The sequence below is a fragment of the Malurus melanocephalus genome, unplaced genomic scaffold, assembly GCF_030028575.1.
Source record: "Malurus melanocephalus ecotype Western Australia unplaced genomic scaffold, MMel_1.1 scaffold_421, whole genome shotgun sequence".
NCBI classification, from domain to species: Eukaryota; Metazoa; Chordata; class Aves; order Passeriformes; family Maluridae; genus Malurus; species Malurus melanocephalus.
This window is the reverse complement of record NW_026623653.1, coordinates 382902-403335: the sequence shown is the minus strand read 5'-3', so window position 1 is coordinate 403335 and position 20434 is coordinate 382902. Positions and strand designations below refer to the sequence as shown.

At 41.1% G+C, this 20434-nt stretch overlaps 1 protein-coding gene across 1 annotated transcript in view; it reads left to right on the top strand.

Annotated features, from left to right (window-relative positions):
* Positions 1 to 423: 423 nt before the first annotated feature.
* TBXAS1 (thromboxane A synthase 1) overlaps positions 424 to 20434 on the top strand; it is a 225267-nt gene continuing 205256 nt past the window's right edge. Inside the window, exons 1-2 of the mRNA XM_057379764.1 lie at positions 424 to 666; positions 3170 to 3360. Coding sequence (XP_057235747.1) covers positions 3263 to 3360 — 98 coding nt within the window. The 5' untranslated portion in view covers positions 424 to 666; positions 3170 to 3262. The remainder of the gene's footprint in view (positions 667 to 3169; positions 3361 to 20434) is intronic.

Sequence of the window (20434 nt, the reverse complement as noted above, 5' to 3'; positions counted from 1 at the left end):
TTGCTGAGGCTCGCAGCCACAACTGTATTCATCTGGAAGCTGAAATGCATTGTTTTGGAAGAACATTTGCAGAAAACATTACTGGCTTCAGACAGCGCTCTAAGGCAYGAAGGCTTCCTGTAAAACCTGGATTGTCTGGGTGCCAGGTTTTAGTTCTTTTTCAGCTGAGGAACAATTCAGCTTCTCATGCTTTGAATGCTATTGTGTACTTCCCTGTTGAACAGCTACTGCTGCAAATGTGTGTGCTCTGGCTGTTCAGCATTGAACTGCTTCTGCCTTGGAGATCTGTCACTTGCTGGGGAGCTCCCAGGCAGTGGTGGGGACTGAAGGATGACATGGGTGTCTCCAGTGTAGGTTTTAGTCACCAGCTTTTYGTGATGAACAAGGTGGTGATCTGTGGATTTTAATTGCTGCGGAAGAGCGTGGATGGCACCGTGCCAAGGAGCTGCAAACCTTGGTAGATGCAATCTTGAGGGAAGCCTTGTGGATGCAAACACAGACAGCGCTGCTGACTCACGGCAGTCTGACAGGAAAAGGCTCTCCTCCACTTCTGCTTGTCTCGGGCTTCCTCCGGCATGCGGTTAGGGAGGACTTTGTATCTGTCTCCCTGCTTSTTTGATACTGTTCCTATACTGGCCAGCGTGACTCCACAAAAGGAACTGGGAGGTTGGTGAAAAATGTCTGTGCTATTAAGTGTTAATTGGGATGACATTTCTCACGAAAAAAAAAAAAATGCAAAAAAACTTGTAAAGAGAGTCTTAGGTCTGATAAAAAGCTTGTTTTCATTGCTGTCTGCCTCCTTTCCTCCTTTTTTTGTGCACCCTACAAAGCATCATATGGATTTATGTGAGTCTTCACAGAGCTGAGGTCGCTAACTCTGAGATGATAACTGTGCCTCTGTCTGTGATGAGAAGTGCTCCAGGTAGGTTTTAGAGCCAATGTTTGCCACCCTTCTTAAAGGCTGGAGGTGCCAAGTTAAAATCCTTCAGCAAGAAACAGGTGATGAGGCTTAAAAAGTAAAACAAAACAAACCCTGCCATCAACAACCGAAAAGGACAAAAGAAAAGAATAAAAGCTTTATTATGTGTTCTCTTCCAAAATGGATACTTATGTGAGACCCTATTTCCTTTTTAAGTGTGTGTTTAAGAACTGTTCATACCTCCTATGTCTCAGTGTGATTGGGAAAAGACTCCAGTGATTTTTAAAAAACGAGTGAGGTCTGTACTTGACCTGTGTGTGCTGACAGGAGTTGTGCAGTTGATTTTAATTGGAGAACATCTGCCCTCTTTGTGCAGAAAAATGTCTTTTATTGAAAAGCCAAGTAAATGAAAGTGAAATTGGAATATTATTTCTTACCTTCTACACTTGTGATTGGTTTGGTTTTTTTGAAAAGACTTTGATGCACTTCAATATTTTATTTTTTTTCTTTTTCTGAAAGTTCTCCTGGAGCAGTTGCTGGTTGGGATTAGCTTGTGCCCACTGATCAATTCCTTGTGTCACTGGTCTTGAATCTTGTTGCAGTTGTTCTTGGAGAGCTTGCCAGCAGCTGCAAACCAGCAGAGCTCTTATTGACCTAGAATAGCAATAGAGTTGTTAATACATTAAGCAAGGTTTTCTGTGAGCTAGGTTGCTATTCTGTGGAGCTGATGAGGTGGTTAACACCTTTTATTTATTCTGTGAGAATGTGAGGCTGGAAGGGAATTAATGCAGTTGTGAAGCGTGGAGAACCAAAATAGCAGTGATTCAGTTAGAGTAGAGCCAAATCTTCTTAAAATTAAACTCCATTGTGTTAGAGACTTTACTTTTTTGATACCTATGTTATTAACTTCTCTGATAAAAGCAGGAAAGGTAATACAGTGATATTGGAGAAGCCTTGCACATTAAATCTAAGCTATTGTCTYGGGGTTGTAAGAAAAGAAACCACTYTTCATCAGGTATGTTATGAGAATCAGATTTTACAGAATTTCTGCTTCTCAAGTTTACCATATAATTCACAGACTTGGTTTTTGCATAGCATTGATTTCCTTTACTTTCAAATAGGTTGTTTAGGATGGGTGGGAACTCTGCAGTACATATATGAGTATTTATAGTTTCATAAATAACCAACTATACTGGACATTTCAGGGAATTTTGTCATGGRCAGAGGTGCTTACTTGCAAGCTGCTGCTTCTAATGTTGCCTTGAAGATATTTTTGATAATGAGATTTGGTTGCTTTAGTGTATAACAGGTTGGTGTACTTCACTGGCAGAAGYGCTTCAAGGTGTGTTCTTTGGTTTACCTTTCTAATTGGACTGGGTCAGATGCTTAAAACAGGATTGAGGTTTGCAGGCAGGAAAATRTGGAAGAAAGCTGAAGAATTTATGTACAATAAACAAACCATTTCCAGAACTTGACTGTTGTGTGCAGGTTGTTCAAGTGGCTGAGGCAGCCTGACTGTGCCACAGTGCAGAGATAGTGGATTTGACAATATTAATGTTAAATCTGATACTAGAAATGCAAAGTATCCCTGGAGAGACTTGTTGGTGATACCTCTAAAGGAGACAGTGCACTAAGCCAGGAAAATTTGCTGTAACACTCATGATACAGCCAAACACTGCTGTCTGTGTGGACTCACCAGTGTGGCACATGCTGATTTATGGATCTTGTACTACACTTGAGGTTTTCTGCTCATTACATCACATTAGATGATTATTCCTCTAATTTCTCCTTTTAATTGTGATAATTTAAAGTTTACTTTGTTCTATTCTTACAAGGTATAACCAGCTTGGAAATTAAGTGCTATAAAGTTTATATTGCAAAAATGCTCTGTTTTTATTACTTTAGAGAATGTCACTGTTTGTATATCAGGACACCCCTGAAGTGCCTTTATATTTTCCTTCTATGACCTTAACGTGGTCAGGCTGTCTTCCCCTCTTTTCCCCACACATTCCCYGGCTTCTCACACTGGAGGTCTAAAAACCTACTCAGCAACACKGATGTCTCAGGCGGTGGGTATGTAAATATTTACTGCCATGACAGTCAACAACAGTGGGAGGGGGGAAAKTGCTACATTCTACCATCCAGGGAASCTTCGAGTTCTGTCTCAGAGTGTGCAGTCGATGAGAAGARGAAAGTTTTGCACTTTGTGCTTGACATGTTTTTGCTCTCTCGGTTCCTGTTTTGTTGCAGATGTCATTCATTTAGCYGTGGAAGGCTTTATCAGCCCTTGCAGTGGCTTTCCCCTGCACACAGCACTCAAGGCTGGAGCTGTAGTGGAGGAAAATGGAGCCTGTAGATCTCCTGGCACTTGTCTCCCTAGAAATGAACAGTACCACAGTCACCGTGGCTTTGCTGGCTGTCTTCCTGGTCCTGCTGTATTGGTAAGTGATAACGCTGATATGGGCTGCACATCAGACACAAACCCTGCTGAAGCTCAGCATCTGTAGACTTTTATCCAGGAGGGGAAACTGGAATATAATTGCTTAGGAGGGAGATAGAGTTATAGATAGAGGTAGATAGAGATAGACAGAGTTATAGATAGAGATAGAAAGTTCGTTTGAATGCAGAGGGTGAAATAAATACTCACAAAACTCATGATGYTTTAAGAGAATTCTCTCCTTGCTCTATTGTCTTGTAAGTGCTTTACCAACTGCTAACAAAAATTGTCTTCCAAAATAATAACTTTTTTGTTGGTTTCTTATTAATTTCTCTGGGCAGCAGGAACATTGGTCCTGGTCACAAAGAAACCAAGTACTTGTTGGAGCTCTTCTCTSTACTATGCTGCACACTTGTTCTTTGGCTTCAGTGTACAGACACTTTAACTGCTGCTTGAATTTCCTCTCTTGTTCCTTCCACACTGACTAGTGGATACAAATCAGAATAACAGCAGCCCTAATGGTTAGCACAGTAGGAATTGCAGTGAGCTGTGCTGAAATGAATAAACCCCACCCTGCCATGACAATTTTATTTCAGAAATTAAATTAGCTGACTTTTTACTTGCATATCTCTTCAAATCCTGCCTTCCAGTAAAATAATGTTTGTTTCTCAGTTGTATGAGTGTTCAAGAGAAGTTTTCAGGGATTGTTGCAGGAAAAAAAGATCCAACAAAAATCCAAACTAATCTAGAATAGTGATGGCACCATGAGTTTAGCACAATTGTAGTAGCAATGCAAATGACAGATCACTTTRTGTATGTTTTGTCATTCTTTAACCATGTTGAGCTTTGTTCAACTTCCTTCAGTGTCCAGGGTGGGTCTAGAGAGACKAAAAAGAGTCAAACCCATGTTTGAYATGTGTTGTCATATCAAATAGATGGGTGCCTTCTTAACAAGATCTGCCCAAATAATCACAAGCTACCAAATCCTACTTCCTCTGAATTTTATTGAGAAAAAGAGTGATAGTTCTAAATCATTAAATAAGACCATACTGTTGAGATGCAGACCTTTGCATCTCCGGGAGCTTAAGGAAGAGAGAGGAAGGACAAAGGCGCATCCAGAGTTCAGAAAAGCAGCAGATCAGCTGGTGAGATCTGGCCACCTGTGAGTCACTTGAAATAGCCTGATACTTCCACATAGTGCATGTCCAGATGTGCCAAGATCCCTGAAGATCTGAAACTGCTCCTTGTAAATGTCAGGTGCTGTCTGGTRTCTGCTTGCCCAGAGCCTCATTTTCTGGTTCAGTTTAGGGAAGGCTGTTCCTCCCTTTGAAGTTAAGACATGGTGGTTTAGTGCACCTTTGGTCTTGCCATTAACAAACCTATCTGTAATTGCAGAGCTAAACCAGACTCGTGGCTGTGGTCAGTTACTGCTGAATTGAGTGSCTACCATAAAAGTTTCAAAAAGTTCAGTTTAGCAGTGAGATGGGAAATTGTCTAACAATAGAGAAACCCCTTTCAGTGTGTCTCCTTTCCTGGTTGAAGGCAAGTTCTGTGAAAGCATCAAGAAAGGGTAGCTGAAGTTTTATGTAGGGAAAGTGTTTTATACTCTTACCCACCAATGGTTATAATGTTGTTGATCTACAGATTCAAGTTGATTTTTAAGTAGCTTGTTAAATACAGATGTGTGTATAGATCAGTCTTCCAATGGGTAGGTGGCTATTCTTAAATCTGGAACGAAATAAAATGGGCAACACCTGTGGGCTCTTGGTAGGTTCACCTGGTGGCTGAGCTGTTCAGATCTATTTATTGCAGTAAAATGCAGTGACTGAGCCTGTAAGATTAAAGTCGTGAAGAACATCTGCAAGTGTGGTAGTTGTTCAAACTTGTCAACTTTTTAATTTGAGTCTATTTTATTAAAGCTTTTTATGCTGCATGCCTGTTTGAACAAATCAGTAAACTCAATGCATGCTCGCATCTTTCTTTATTCATGATTGAAGCCTTGGGTTTAAGGAGTTATTTAAAGAGTGTGTTAAATGGTTGCTAATAGAAATGCAGGTCTCTAATTCTAGGGAATGTTTTTGTTACAATCATGTTGCATATCTGATTAGCTGGCTCTTCTACGAGTTAGAAAACATGAGAGTTGTCTATAGCAGGAGTAATAAATAAGGTAATAACTCTTAAAGTTCCTTTGATGTTTTCTTAATAAACCTTATCCTAATTTTTTAACAAATACTGCATTATTCTTTTTTAAACTTTTTCTGCCAGGATTGTGTCTTTTCAGAAAGGCAGTCATGGGGAAGGGGAGGAACGAATACTTGCTGGTGTTATGATAGTAGCTTGTGATTGATCAGGGTCATGCTGTGTCAGGTGTTGTGTGAGTACAAAGAACAGGCAGTTTGTCCACCTTGTTTGCTGTAAAAAGGCTTAGTAAGGCTCAACAGAAGGCAGCTGCAGGTAGAGGAGAGAGTCAAAAGATCTAATGCACACTGGAATGGGACTGTGGTGATGGCAACTTTCACATTATTGAGCACTTTCCTTAGCCTGATTTTTGTGGAGGGGGGTACTCAGTGGTGTAAAYGACAGCCTTGAGCTGCTGTCCATTGGGTTAGCCTTGGTCACTGTCACTTTGTGTATTGTAAGGACAGCTGTGAATTGTCACAGTTCAGCTGGCAGGTGGTATCTTGCTAAGCTGCGATAAGACCAATCTCTTCACATTTCTGGGTATGGTGGGGTCATYGAAAGAGGGAGAGAAGAAAGGGTTGATTGGGAAAGGGAGGAGAGGCTGTAGCTACATAAAAATAAATTTACAGAGAAGGTATAAGTCTTAGGAAGAAACTTGGATGAGTTGATAATTTTTTAGGCTTTTATGGTACAATGAAGATCATCAATAACTCTTTATAACAAATCCTGTAATAGCACATCTCTGCTTTCTCATGCGTTGTCATCAGTGTTGTATGAAGGTGATGTTTGTAGTGTAGTGTGTCAATTTTAAATCAGTGGAAGCAACTATTRTTTCTCAGTGTTTATCTTCTACATGATCTTAAGTCACCTCTAAGCAGAGGCTTTTTAAGGTAGTTGATTTAATGTTGGGAGCAGAAAGAACTAAGAAGCTTTTGGATACATAGTCTCTTCTGATGTGAATGGGAAGTTGGTGTTTTTGGTAATCTGTTAAATTAAGAAGCTGCTCAAGCCTCTTTGCTATCCCCCATTCCTGAAGGATTTAGTCATTTATTTCCTTCTCCATTACCACTTGTTCTCTGTAGGTAAAAGCTTTTTCTTGCAGACTTCTTACCACGGACTCTTCAATGAATTCTTCTGTTGATCAGACACAATGTCTTTTGATAGGTATATCATGATTATTGTGATAGAAAAATTAGTGCTTTATTGACCAAAAAGGGCACAGTATGGCTAACTACCAAAATTCTGTAATATCAGTAGCACAACAGTTAGCACTCTTAAAAAATGTCTTGTCTATGTCCCCCCCRCTGTGATTTCTTCTACCCAAACTGATTATCAGAGCAGTTTCTTTTAAGAGCACTTTATTTCTCAATTGYGAGCACTGCTCTATTTGCCTAATCTGTGTGAATCTCAGGGGGTTTTTTAGGCATGAAATAAAACCAAACTCTTAAGGGAAGAATGAGGTTAGCATTTACAAATCCCGGTGATATTCGCTGTTGAAAAATACGGTAGTATATCTATGCAACATATTGTTCATTTTCATTTCAAACATATGCTGGGTTGGATATCCTATACTTGGCTGTAGCTGCAAACATTGCTTTGTGTCTTTCTTTTTGCTGTCTGGATAGATGTTTGATAAAATGAAAGCAGGAGTTTATCTTGCTTTAAAGTTTAATGTACCATAAGCTGAGCATTATGAAGAAACTGTCACAGCATTCTGATACCTGTGTTCAAACTGGATTATCAACCCCTTGTCTAAACAAACCTGGGGTTTTTTAGAAACATGGAGGTTGGATGGGAGTGTTTGTTTATGTTTGTAAGATCCATGTCTAATTGCATGCTTTCAAACATAGCAAAACACAAGCTAGTGGTGTTCCTGTCTTTTTCAAAAAGCTAAGTAATTCAGAAAGATGTCAGTTTTACATTGAAGTAATATTAATGATCACTTGTGCTACGGATGATTGTGGAGAGACTAAGAGTTTGGGATCTCCCTAGACTGAGGTACTATCAACCCATGCTGACCCAAAGAATTTGCAGTCTCTGATAAAAATGAATGAATACTAAACTTAATATTTTTCTACCTCTGGTCTAGACATTTGCATACAGTTGGATGGGGGACATAGACATGGGGCAGATGTGTTAGAGTTCAGCAGCTGGTGTCATACCTTTACTAAACCATATCAGATGTTGATCTCAGGACAAGGTAGTATTTCCATACAGGTGATTTCATTGCCATTGCTTGTTTGGCATTAATTTGCTTCTGTGCTTTTGGAAAGGGCTCTAAAGAGAAAGTTTAGAGGTAGTCTTTCTACAACAAAAACTTCATTCTGGTTTTGCAGAGCCTTACTCTTTGGGGTTTGGTTAGGTAAAACTGAGYTCAAATAGATCTCAGGTTTTTTTAGTTGAGGGCTTTTTTGTGTGTGGGTTGTTTTTTTTCCCACCAAACTAGATGYCACCTAATACTAGATCTTGGACCAATTTTGCCCCACAAAATATTACTATTTACAAAAGGTGTTTGATAGTTAGAGCTCTAGGCTTATGGTCTGAATCCAGGCATATGGTGAGTAGATTATTTTCCCTAACATATGCAGATAATGCTTCTGGACCAATCCAGGGACAGGCAGCACAAAACTTGGATCTTTTTTGGGGGTAGGCCCTAACTTTTCACCTCCCACTACTGCCATCAAAAGCATAGGACTTCAAGGAGCACCATGGCTGGAAACTGGCCTGGGTGTGGAGCATCAATAAATACTCACAAAGACGTACAGCTCTGTTCTCAAATCAGGCTCTTTGAGGTGAGAGGTTCAGAGAGGCTTCCTAATCCTCAGATGTCCAATCCTGCTCTTTTCCCTTGCTGGCAGAAGGCACAGCTCTGTAGACAGCACGTGCTCAGGGGCTGCTGCTCCTGTGCTGCTGCTGGACTCTGGCTGCTGAACTTGTCTGCACCTCCCACACCATTCTGACCAGCAATATCTGACCTCTGAGCTGAGATATAGGGTTACCATCCCTAATGAGTCTTTCCCTTGTAGCTTCTCAGTTTGCAGTGAACCCAGCATCAGGCTTACAGGGTCAGAAAGCTGGGAAGTTTTGGGKTTTTTAATATTCTGTTAACCCCAGCTGGTGGTTGTTYGTTTKTTTTTTCCTAAAAYGGCCATTATGTCAGTGGAAATCATTCTGCTTCCCTCCCCTTCATTTGAATGTCCCATTAGAAAAGCTAGAAGGATCTGACTGAACAGGAAACATCAGCAACTGCTGTTGATGACAGAAAAAAACCTGAAAGATTCTGCATTGTCTTTGTCGTGCAGTTTCACATCAAACAGATCTGGAATTCCCACTAACGTGTGAAACATAATTTGATCTCATAGCTGTGCAATACATGGCCTTGTCTGTGAGCTCAATCAAGCAGCTCTAGGTGAGCCTGAGAAGGAGCAGAATAAGTTACTGAATTATAATTTGGAAAAGTGCCATACCACAAATGGCTAAGTGCTTTATTTCTCTGAAAACAAAGTAGATTCGATCATTCTCAGTGCCCTGATTATGTTGCTTTTAGGTAAACAAAGTTATCTTAGTTTTTGAAGAAGAAATAGAACTATTTTCTGTCATTGCTGTTGCAGCTTCAGAGCTGGGTTCTCTGGGATGTTCTGAGAGGCTGTTACACCTTGGTTGTCCAGACAAATGTAGCTGGGCTTTTAGTGCTGTACAGCTTTGTTTTGCTTGGTTGCACTGCCCTGCAAAATTCAGAAACTGTCTATCATCAAGTTTTGTTTTRTTTCCAATTTAGAGATTTACATGTCCAGCGATGTTCATTTGAAGGCCCTCAAGTGGTTGCTGAGTTTTTTTGCTTTTGTGAAGGTGCATTTTACCGTAAAAACACTGTGCAAAAAGGTCAGTCTCCAGCCTGTGRACTTTGTTTCTCCCTGAATTTTTTCATGTCTTTCCCCATTAAATCCCAAATTAAAACAGTCTGATTTTAGTGAGTGGAGATTGGAGCCTTAATGGTATGTAAAGGCAGACCTTGAGGATAGGATGGCTTCCTTCATGAAACAAATGTATTAACCTGTGTTCAGCTATGGGTTCCAGGTCCATGTCCAGTGGCGTGAGCTGCAAAGCTGGATAATGCACATAAATGGCTTGAGAGCAAGCAGGAGCTGGACAGAGCCCTTGAGCTATCCCACTGAGCTTGACATATACTTTGAGCCATCCCATTGAGCTGGACACAGCCCTTGAGCCATCCCACTGAGCTGGACACAGTCCTTCAGGCATCCCATTGAGCTGGACACAGCCTTTGAGCCATCCCATTGAGCTGGACACAGTCCTTCAGGCATCCCACTGAGCTGGACACAGTCCTCGAGCCATCCCACTGAGCTGCACACAGCCTTTGTGCTGTCCCATTTCTGCTTCTCCCTGCTGCAGGGCTTGGWATGGCCTGGGTCTGGTCTCAACTGAGTTGCACAGGCAGGAGAAACCAGCAAGGGAGGGAAGTGCTCTGACTTCTCCATCAGGCAACTTCTGCCTGAGACTCTGCTGTGGAGCTTCACTGAGCTCTTCTGGACCAGCAGTTTGGTTTTAACTTGTGATCTGCTCTTTGCCTTTGGGTAGGTTGTTTAACTTGGATATGTTTGGGCCCTTCTCAAACTGATTTTGGGTGCTCCAAATTATCTTCCAGTAGCTCCTGCTTCCATCTACTGACAGTATGAGGAACATGAGGAGCTAAATGCATTGCTGGTGGTGCTTTAAATGGAATTGAAATTAGATGGTGTGAGAAAACAATGTAAATGACTTTGTCAGACAGAAGGCTCTGCAAGCAGTGGGGCACTCCCTCCATTGCACCACTTGCAATCTCTTGCTGTGTCTGTGCATTTAATTGCCAGGCTCAGAGGGGCCTCTCAGGTCTGCTGCAAAGTCTCCAAGCACTGTCATAAGCTCTGCTCTTCCCTGAACCCCAGGGGTGCATACTGGCAGTTCCTGTGACTGCCCTGCGTTGGGGTGACTTGGTGTTACTCCCATGCTCCAAGGTGTGTGGATTTGTCACTCGGCTTTTAGATAGCACACAAGGTGTCCTGCCAGCCTGCTTGTGCTCCCTCTTAAATGAAAAGGTAAAACAGTGGGCAGTTTTGACAGGTTAGAACTCCTGAAAGTGCTGAAATATAGATCTATGTTCTTTCTGCTCTTGTCTCCTTTAACATTGCTCCCATCWTTTACGGAAAATTGCCCATATTCTTCTTCATTCCTTTTTGTCTTCGCATCAGGCTTCATCCATACCAATGTTTGTTTTGTCCTCACTGCTGGCTCACAGTTAATTTATGCCTTTGATTGCCATGCCTTGCTCTTCTGTAGGGAAGTTTTATACAGTATTTAATAGAGCTGTCTGAAAAATACTTTAAAATATTGACATATTATTGAGAGATTGTTTTTTATCAGTTCCCCGTGTCATACCCAACATTTTTGGATGGATTTTTCTCTCTCTTATCCCTAGTTCTGTTTTGGGTTTTTTTTTTTTTTTCCTGTTGAAAACAAAGTTTACTGGTCCATGAGCTCAGTAGGTGCTAACTGCTGTGAAACAGTCGAAAGAGCTCAAAATACTTTCTGGTTTGGGTTTGGATATGCATYTATTTCACTTCCCCAGGAACAGCAGAGGAGCTTGAGAAAATGATGTTCCATGTCTGCCTCTTCCTTCTCTCGCTTTATATGCCATTGCTTACACTGGTGACAATGTAGTTTAAGCTTTACTTGTTTATTTGACATGTATTATCTATGATTGGAGTGATGTGCAGATCAATAGGAATACAAGAGTTTTAATGAAGGGATCATCTAGCATGTGGGAGATTTTCCATCTCCATTCSTTTGGTAGTTTCTTTCCTGGCTAGTTGCTGCTTTCATGGTTCTGTAGAACCTGTGAARTTGTTGGGGGAGCAAGGAAGCAACAAACAAGCACAAGGGCAAAATTTGTTATATTGCTTTTTTTGGCTTGGGTAGGAAAAGAAGCTGGGTGCCCAGCAATGGCTGGAAAAGGACTGGTAACATGACTCTATATGAATTTGTAGTGGGTTGTTACAGATTGAGGTCAAGTATGTTTGGGCAAATCGAGGCCAGAAGAAAGGAGCTGAACTGAGATGTATGTTGGGAGGAGGAAATGGGGCAGTRGCTGTGTGCTTGCTTGCATGGACAAAGTAAAGTCTACTTCCATGGAAAGAATAGCTCCTTTCAGCTGCTAAAAACCTTGTGATGCTCTTTATGAGGTGAGGASCATGCGAAGGATGAAAAGGCAGTGGACTTTAGAGGAGATGAATAATTGGTAATTGTATGATCACAAGCTCCTGCTGAATGAATGCTCTTGGATGAGAACTCGGCGGAGTTCTGAACCTGTAACCTTCAGTATTGTTTTAACTTTGTCGGTGGCAATAAATCTGATGTAATCTGTGCATGCATGTTTGTGGTTTCTCATCCAAAAAGCTCCAAAGAGCTTTTATGTAAACACCCTCTCAGTAGAGCTATAACAATTGAAGAGGTCGTCRAGGCATGTGGTTTGAAATGTGGGAAAGACATGAAATAAAGCCATCCTGGGAGAGGAAGGAACAGCTAAAGAATCTTCAATGGGTTGCATGCTAGCAAGASAGACAGAGAGTGATGGTGGCCAAAACAGCAAGGGCCCTCTTCCATCTTTAAAATATCATTACAATCTGTTTGTTCTCCAAAGACTTTTAACAATTCTCTGTTTTAAGATTTTCTGAAATACTCATCATGGCTTGAGATGAAGCAACCTCTCCAAGAGAGCTCTCAGTAAAAGCTTCATGGTGGCAAAACTGAGAGGCTGTATGTTTATGTTAGGATAGATTTCARAGAGTACAACACTGTTGTATTGGATGGGTTAATATCTCTGAAAACTCTGAAAATATGATGCATTGTTCTCAGTTTGGATCTCTCAGTTGACCAATAATTCCTCAGTAGCAATTCAAGTCAGAGCTCTGGCCAACAGCTTTAGGAAGAGTGAAGAGGTCTTGGTGGTTCCAGAAAGACTTCAGATCCCATCTGTAGCTCATGAAACAGAATTGTTCTGGAGTAATATTCAGCAGCCTTCACTTCTATGTATCTGGCTTGCTGTCTCCCATCTCCTCTTCAGAGTGAGGAATAGGTGGTGCAAAGATAAAGAATCCTCAGTTTTATGAGGACTATTCCTAACTATGGCAACCTCAAGCCTTTCCTGTTTCAGAAGAATAGTGTTTTGAAATTTGTCTACTAGAAATTTTAGACCTCAAGTAATTTCTCACAGTTTGGATACCATGCCATCCTCAGTAGTTGTGTTTTGAAATTTTARAAGTTTAAATTTTTAGGAGTTAAGTATTCAGTGGTTTCACAATATATTTTCTTACCTGAGGTGTCACTTTTGTTTAATATAAATGGAAGTATTCTTAATTTGAATGTAAATCCAGCCATCTGGTGTTCTCCTTGGACACAAAGCTCTGTTGTCAACTGAAAGAGACCATCAGATCTTGGGTTTCAGACACAGAGGAGTGAGAACCTCCCCAAGCAAGGCTGCAGAGTGAGCTTGGAATAAAAACTGTGGGCACAAGATCGTGGAAAGACTGTAAGGACATGTGCCTTCACAGCCCATGAATCTCATAAGGATTGGTGTATGTTCAACCTTCCAGGACTCAGTCAGGGATTCGAGAGTTGGGATTTGGGTAGTTTATCCCTAAACTGCCTCCTCAGCTTTAGGAGACTCAAGCCATTCACAAGCATGGTAAGGAGRCCTTTATTTCCATGGTAGCTGGTGACTTGGTTCCTCTTTCAAGCWTTAACTGTGTCGCTGGTGGACATTTTCTGTTTCATTTTTGACATTGCTAGGGATTCTGTGCAGTAAAGCCTTTTTTTCCCCTCCTTCTCCCTCTTTTTATTTACGTTCCTGAGTGAGAGCATAGCCAAGCAGTGAGCTCAGTGCCATGGAAGCATTTTATATTTTGAGCAGAGATAAAAATCTCATTCCTTCTATAAACAAAACAAATCAACAGATGATGCCCAGGAGAACCATTTCTCTATAGCCATTTTCCTCCAGCTGCTTTCTATTCCGTGCAGCTTGCAATGCACCATATGAAATACGTGTGTGCCTTTCTGTGTGTGCAGAGCACAGGTTTCCTCCAGACAGTGGCTGCTTCAGCCTAAAAAATAAACAAAACCCACCAAAAAACCCTGCTTTTTTTTTTTCTTTTACAATGCTGTAATAATAAGATTACTAATAAAGTTGATATGCTTGTTCTTTAATAGTTTGTAATTTAGCAATGCCAGAGGATATGCTGGAGGAGCTCTGCAGTCGCAGCCACTACATCTTCCCTCTGAATGGATCTGCTCTATTGTCTGTGGGAGGATGAGGGACAGAAATAATCTGAGTGAGTCTGAGTGCCTCATAAACAGGGCAGAGATGAAAGTACAGCGAAACAGCTCAGTTTGCTGCCCTGTGTGTGCTTGCATGTGTCCCTCTGTCAGTGAGGAKATCCTCTCCAGTGCTGCAGCAGCTTTGTGTCTGGGCACAAGCTACTCCAGGAATGGCACTGGTGGAAGGCAATAGGAAATAGCCCCTTCAGCCTGTTTAAGCCTTTGGTTCATGGCACCTCTTGCTTTCCTGCTTTAGTCCAGCCATGGTGAGCAGCTCAAAGACTGAGGTGCATGGCCAAAATTTGCAGGGGTGTGGGGTTTGAGACCCTGAGGCACCATGGAAGGGGATCATGCATGGCAAAGAGCAGAGCGTTGTCTGGATGAGGAGCTGGTAGATAAAGTGTATGGCAAGATCTCAAGAAGCTTGGGAGAAGTTGCAGGKCAGCCCTTGGCAGAGGCGCAGCTGCGGGTATATCTTATCTCAGCAGAATCTTTCTGCTCACCTCCCCCTCCTGAGATGTGCTTCTGTGCAGGAGGGGCTGGCTAAGCCAGATGTTCCTAAGCTGGAGCGTGGGAGAGTAGTATCTATCCTTGCAGGGGCAGCGAAAGGTGATAAAAGTTTGAACATTGCTAGGTTAATGGACTGTCTTTTCACCATCAAGAGTAGCCTCTGAGACGTGAAGGAATTTGGAWCTAGCAAGGGGGCAGGAAGGCAGTAAAAATTGGCAGCATTGCTTTTGGTCACCTTGATAAAGTACAGTTTAGAAGGCAAATATTGTGGTTTGACATCCATAAAGCAGTGGAGAGCTTTTATGTAAACACCTTGCAAGTAGATATGTGTGTATATATTTACACTTAAATATAAATATATAGCAAGTGACTCAGAACAAACAACTTGTAAATAAGCAGCCAAACGTAACTGATCTGATCGTTGGATAGATCATGTTCCGTGCCCAAAGCAACCCCCTTATCCCATCTCTAGCCAAATGACTTCTGGCAGCTAAGGAAATAACCTTGGGTAAAACCAATAGGATTTTTATAACAGAGACATTAGCTATTGACCCTGAGTGTGTTTTATGAYACTGCCTTTGTTTTGCCTTGTATATCTTCATTCTGGTGTTGATGTGTTGTTCTGTGTTTTTGAGAAACTACGGTCTCTCCCCAGCAGTCCAGAATCTGTCACTGCAGCACCTGGCTGTGGACTCACACTCATCAGCCCCRGATCATTCTCCAAGGCAGAGCTCATCTGGACTGGGCTGGGCACATGAGACAGTTTTGATTTATTTAACTGGAGAGCAAGACAAGTCAGTTATACCATTTCTGTTATGCTACTGGGAGAACAAAGGCTGTACCTGATCTGGTTTCAAGTTCACTTTACCATATTAACAAATTTCAGTTAACAGAGCTTTTTTCTACTAGAACAATTCTTTGGGTAGTATAGCTGATATATGATGGTTTTGGTCAGAGGCTTCTTGCCCTAAACCTGAGTTTGCTGAATTATTAAAACAGGGTCTCAAACTCATTTGAGAACTGAGTTCTGTTTACTTTGCTCAATTGCCCTGGTAAAGTTAGAGAGCAACAAAAAAAGTTCAATAAAAATTTCTAGGAATGACTAAGAAGTGCACATGAATTAAGTTGTTGTATTTTTTAAAACTTGTATTTGTGCAAGTGTTTCCCAAGGTGATTTGCTTATGTCTGAGCATTTACGTTTGCAGCATCCATGGGTTTGAACTCTGAGCTCTAAGGAAATGAAAGCTGTATTGTAACAAAGCTGACTTTTTTTTTTCTTTTTCCAAAGAAGTAAAATATTTTAGGTGCTTTTTTTTTTTTTTTTCCAAAGAAGTAAAATATTTTAGGTGCTTAGTTCTTTTGAAAATCTGGGGTTTAAGGGAGTGGTTAACAGCGGGAAATCTTGTTGCAATCATTGGCAGCAGTGGCTGATTGTTTTTCTGGGTGACTATTTTGAGTCAGGTTATAGAGCTGACTGTAAGATGTAAAAGCATTTTGGTAAAGTTTACAAGGACAGCTTGTCTCATTAATTATCCAAGAAATTCTGAACTCTTAAATAACAGCTCTAAGCTGATTTACTAGTGCAAGACCTTTAAATTCATAGGCTGAATTTAGCTTGCWTTGCTTAGACCAGTGATAAAACAGWATTGTAGGTTTTTTTCTTTTTTACCTGAGAATATAATTTTCCCACCTTCCAACTTTCACACGGACATTTTTCTGACTGAAAAATGTTGTTAAACATAATATTGATACAGTAAAAGAGCAACCCACACAGAAACCCAAGCTGYACCATAAATCCTTCTCTGAAGTTGCTCACACTGGTTATGTAAATAAAAGAAAATTGATGCTGTTTGCAGAATGTGATGATATAGGGGAAATTTCTCTTACGTGCTAGAAATTGTGTGCGTCTATGTGTGCCCCCGTACCTGTCCCCCACCCAGCTCTTTGTTGTTTTGGTTAGCTCTGTAGCTGATACAGACACCAGACAACCACCCCCGAGGCGGAAAATGTCCTTTCTCAAGGTTTCACAGAGGATCATTACAGTGACTGTTTTGTCTTTTTTCTTGCTTGGGAAAGASCTTTTGACTGAAAAATATATTGCTCAGTTTAGGAGGAATTACTGTATGTAACCAAACACTAATGACTTTGAATGTGGTGGGTTTTGGTTCCAATTCCAAGTAGTGAATTGTATCTCTGCAAAGTGAGGGATGTTTCAACCCCCATGACTGTTGATCCCCAAGGATGCAGCTGATCCATCTATGGGGGTTTTATTTGTAAATTGCATTGCATTTGTAAATAGCTGGTGGCCAAAATCATTATCATTGTGTTAATTTAAAGATCAGTCAGCGTTTTCAAGGGCTGGGCAGTTTCAAGAGCTTTCTCTGAGCAAGTTGGAGGCTTTGTCTTGTAGGCTGAGAGCAAATTGTTACAAAACACAAGAGAGCTGGTAGGAGTTTGYGGAATCATAATTAATTGACAATGGTTTTTCAAAAATGACATTTTTCAATTTAAAATAAGCTGTTAAAACAATTTAGAACAGTGTTGTGATAGTCCCTTGACACATGTGGGGAGCTTTGGGTTAAACATATAAATAATGCTGAAAAGACTATATTTAGTTCCAGACTGATCCAAGGACAACTGAAAAATTGAAGGTCAAATAACAAAAYGAAGAAAAGAAAATTATAGCCCTCCTTGTTCTGTTCTGCAGCATGCTGCTTGGCAGCCGTGAAGGTTCAATACTGGGGAATTTGTCACATWCAACTATTTATGATTTGTACTTCAAGCAAAGCAAGTAAGCATGAAGTGTATGTACTTATTGACAATAGCACATCGCTGAGTTTTGTCACACTGAATCTGGAGAGCAGCTCTGGGGTATTGCAGAATTTTGTGAGCCTGGCTATCAAAAGATCTATGAAAACCTAATTAGTCAATCAGTCATAGCTTTCACCATGCTCTTTCTTGACCCTTAGGTTCTTGCAGTTTGTGCTTGGAACTGAGCTGAAGTGTAACCAGGTGCTAAATGGTGGGCCAAGACCATTGCTTGTTTTACTGTTTTTATTGGTACAAGCTATTAAAATTATGGAACAAGAACTTCAATTCACTGCTAGCTTGGGAGAACTTTCAGTCTGTGCTTGAGCAGGGGTTTGTTTAAGCAGCCCAAGCGTAGAGCTCAGTGCTTCCAACTGCAGAGACACGGCGACGAGCTTCAACACATCAAAGTTATCCCTCTAATGGTGGTAATGGCTCTTTTCCACCCTTATGGAGAGACCTCAAGCACTGACGGTCTGGTCAGGATTTGAGGTGGGTGCCAGGCTGTATTCCTTTCACCTAAGGATAGTATCTCAGTTGAGTGGCTGCAGGTAGCACAGTCACTGTTGGAGCACAGGACCACGTCTCAGCAGGTCAKGCCTATTTATTCAGCCAAGGATCTGCACGAGGACAGCAAAACAGAATGCTCAGCCTGATGATACATTGATGGAGRTTGTCAGTGAAGTGATTTCTGCAATCATGTTTATGTAATGCTTCACTTGACCTAATCTTGCCAAGCCTGATCATGCCTCCCTGTCCCCTTGCACAACTCCAGCATGCCCAGGGCACTTTCCTACTGGCCATCCAGGCCACAGTCCTGGGGCCAGATCTCTTCCCTGGRGGATCTGCTGGCCACTTTGCTCCAGACGGTTGACGTGTTCTGACTGTTCTATTTTTATTAAGAGATATTGGTAGTATATGGTGTAATTAATTATTTTCRGAGGCTTTATTTCATTTAAATTAGTCTCCCACTAGCCTCTCTCTTTGAACTGCTTATGAAACCTTATTCAGTTGTAACTACTGGGTATTATCTCACCGAGCAGGGCAGTTTTCAAATTGACAAATATACTTTATACCAAATGTGTGCATTTCATGGACAATGTCTATTCAGRCAAAGCTTTGGCTACTAGTTGTGTGAAAATCAAATGCATCCTTAGCAGTGTTCAAAAATGYGTGGGAATACACGTGGTCCAACTTGGCTAGCAACTTCTTCCAAGATGAGTGCATTCAACTCTGAAACTGCAACACTCAGAGAGACAGACTTTTTTTTATTCTAGATGGAAACCACGTCTTGCATAATTTGTGTTTTTGCAATTTCACTTTAAATCTAGGCTTTGCCTGTCAGAGATAATGGGAAACAATTATTTCTTTCAATTACTAGCTTGCTGTTGTTTACATTTCCTATGAGCATCTCTCTCCCTCTCCCCCCCATTCCCTCCTTCCCTCTCTCTCCCTTAAAAATATTTTTGTGCATGCTGTATCTAAAAATAAATCAAAGTGGAGGCCCAGTAATTAGGGTCATTCCTTTAGCAATGAGTTAATCTCTTTGTAGAAGCAAAAAACAATTCAGGATTGTCCTCAACTAAAGTCCCAGATAATTTTTGGTCTTGTTGTTTCTTCAGCTCCTGAATTTATTATATGTTTGATCTCGACTGTGTTTCAGAATAATATGTAACCTCAGTTATGGTTTAGAAGATTAGTTGAAGTCTTATCCTGGTGAAGGTCCATATAAACTGCAACTTGAAATTTGGCCTAAGAAAGTTGTGTAAAACACTGATTTTTACAAATGTGTCTCTTAATTTCTAACAAGTGTTTGCCCTTTTTTTTTCAATATTAGAAGAAGCAGTTATGTGAACAGTGTATTTGCTCTTTAGTTAATTTGTTGTGCTCTTAGTTTATAACATCATTTCCTTTACCTCGAAGTTTTACCCATTATTTACAGACTCATTCTGAGTTCATGAGCTTGGACATGCAAACATGTGATTTGTTTTGTTTTTTAACCACCAGGATATTTGTGATTTGGTTGAGGAATCCCTGGGCAGAGCAGRGAGTTTAGCAGTGGTGCAGGTGAATATGGGTACAGCTCTGGCTTTGCTTCAGTGTGTGAAGTTTGACACTTGGATGTGCATGCATGAGAAGAGGGAGATAAATTACTGAAACCGTAATTTCCCTTACTGTTGACTACCAAAAAAGAAATTAAAAGGGAACTCCCAGCCCTCACTATTTATGGAATGTCACCACAGCATATTTTGGACTTGTTTTTGAAGGGTCATTAGCCTCACTATCTAAAAGCAAGCAAGCAAGCAACCAGCATTCTTCTAGCTGTCAAATACAAGTCAAATGGATTMTTTTCAATTAGTTTTTGTCTCTGAAGAACATTTTGTTGTTTATGCTTAGTCTGTAAGTGCCCCAGTGCTCAAGTGCCCCAGCTAAAGTCAGAAGCAGCCACATCAGGACAAATAATCTTTGCACAACATGGTATCTAACTATGCATGCCTTTGTGATGAGAGGAGTAGACCTTTCCCAACATGATCAAGTAAGAAATACTTTAGCAGCATAGAAAGCTTGATTATGATCTTTATTACCTTGCTGTAAAGCAAGGGCAACACTACTGAACTCGGTGGAGTTGCCCTAAATTGAAGTGTGAATTCTGAAATACAGAGCAGAGAAAATTTGCTTTATGCACTTTAAGTTGGAGAAGACAAGTCAGTGTGGCAGTCCCAGCAAGATTACCAGCATTCAATCCGTTTCAGGGTTTGGATATCCCAGCATTGTAGGTAGGCTTGGGAAGCTTACTTTGCAGTAGAAATGTCACTGCTCTTCCACAGAATGCTCTGGTAACAGCCAAACCTCCTAAATAATCATCATCCCTACCGTTCAGYGTGTGAATGCCGGGAACAGAAGTGTTGGGGGAATCTTTCGCGGTTCTGGCAGCAAACGCGTCTCTTGGAGAACAGGAGCCTTTCCACTGGCGCAAGTCCTTCCTTTTCAAGACCTGTCTCTTTGCTGAGACAGCCATCTGGCCCTCTCTGGGGGATGGCAGTTTGCAGTGCATTGCTGCTGGGGGTGGGTGTTATCTTTCCAGGTGGCAAGGAAAGCCTCTTGTGCTYGCATGCCATTGCCATCGGCAGAATGCACAACTGCAGGGTTTTGAATGCTGAAATTCATTATTCAAACTCCAAAATATTGTGCAATCCTTTTATAGGTTTGGT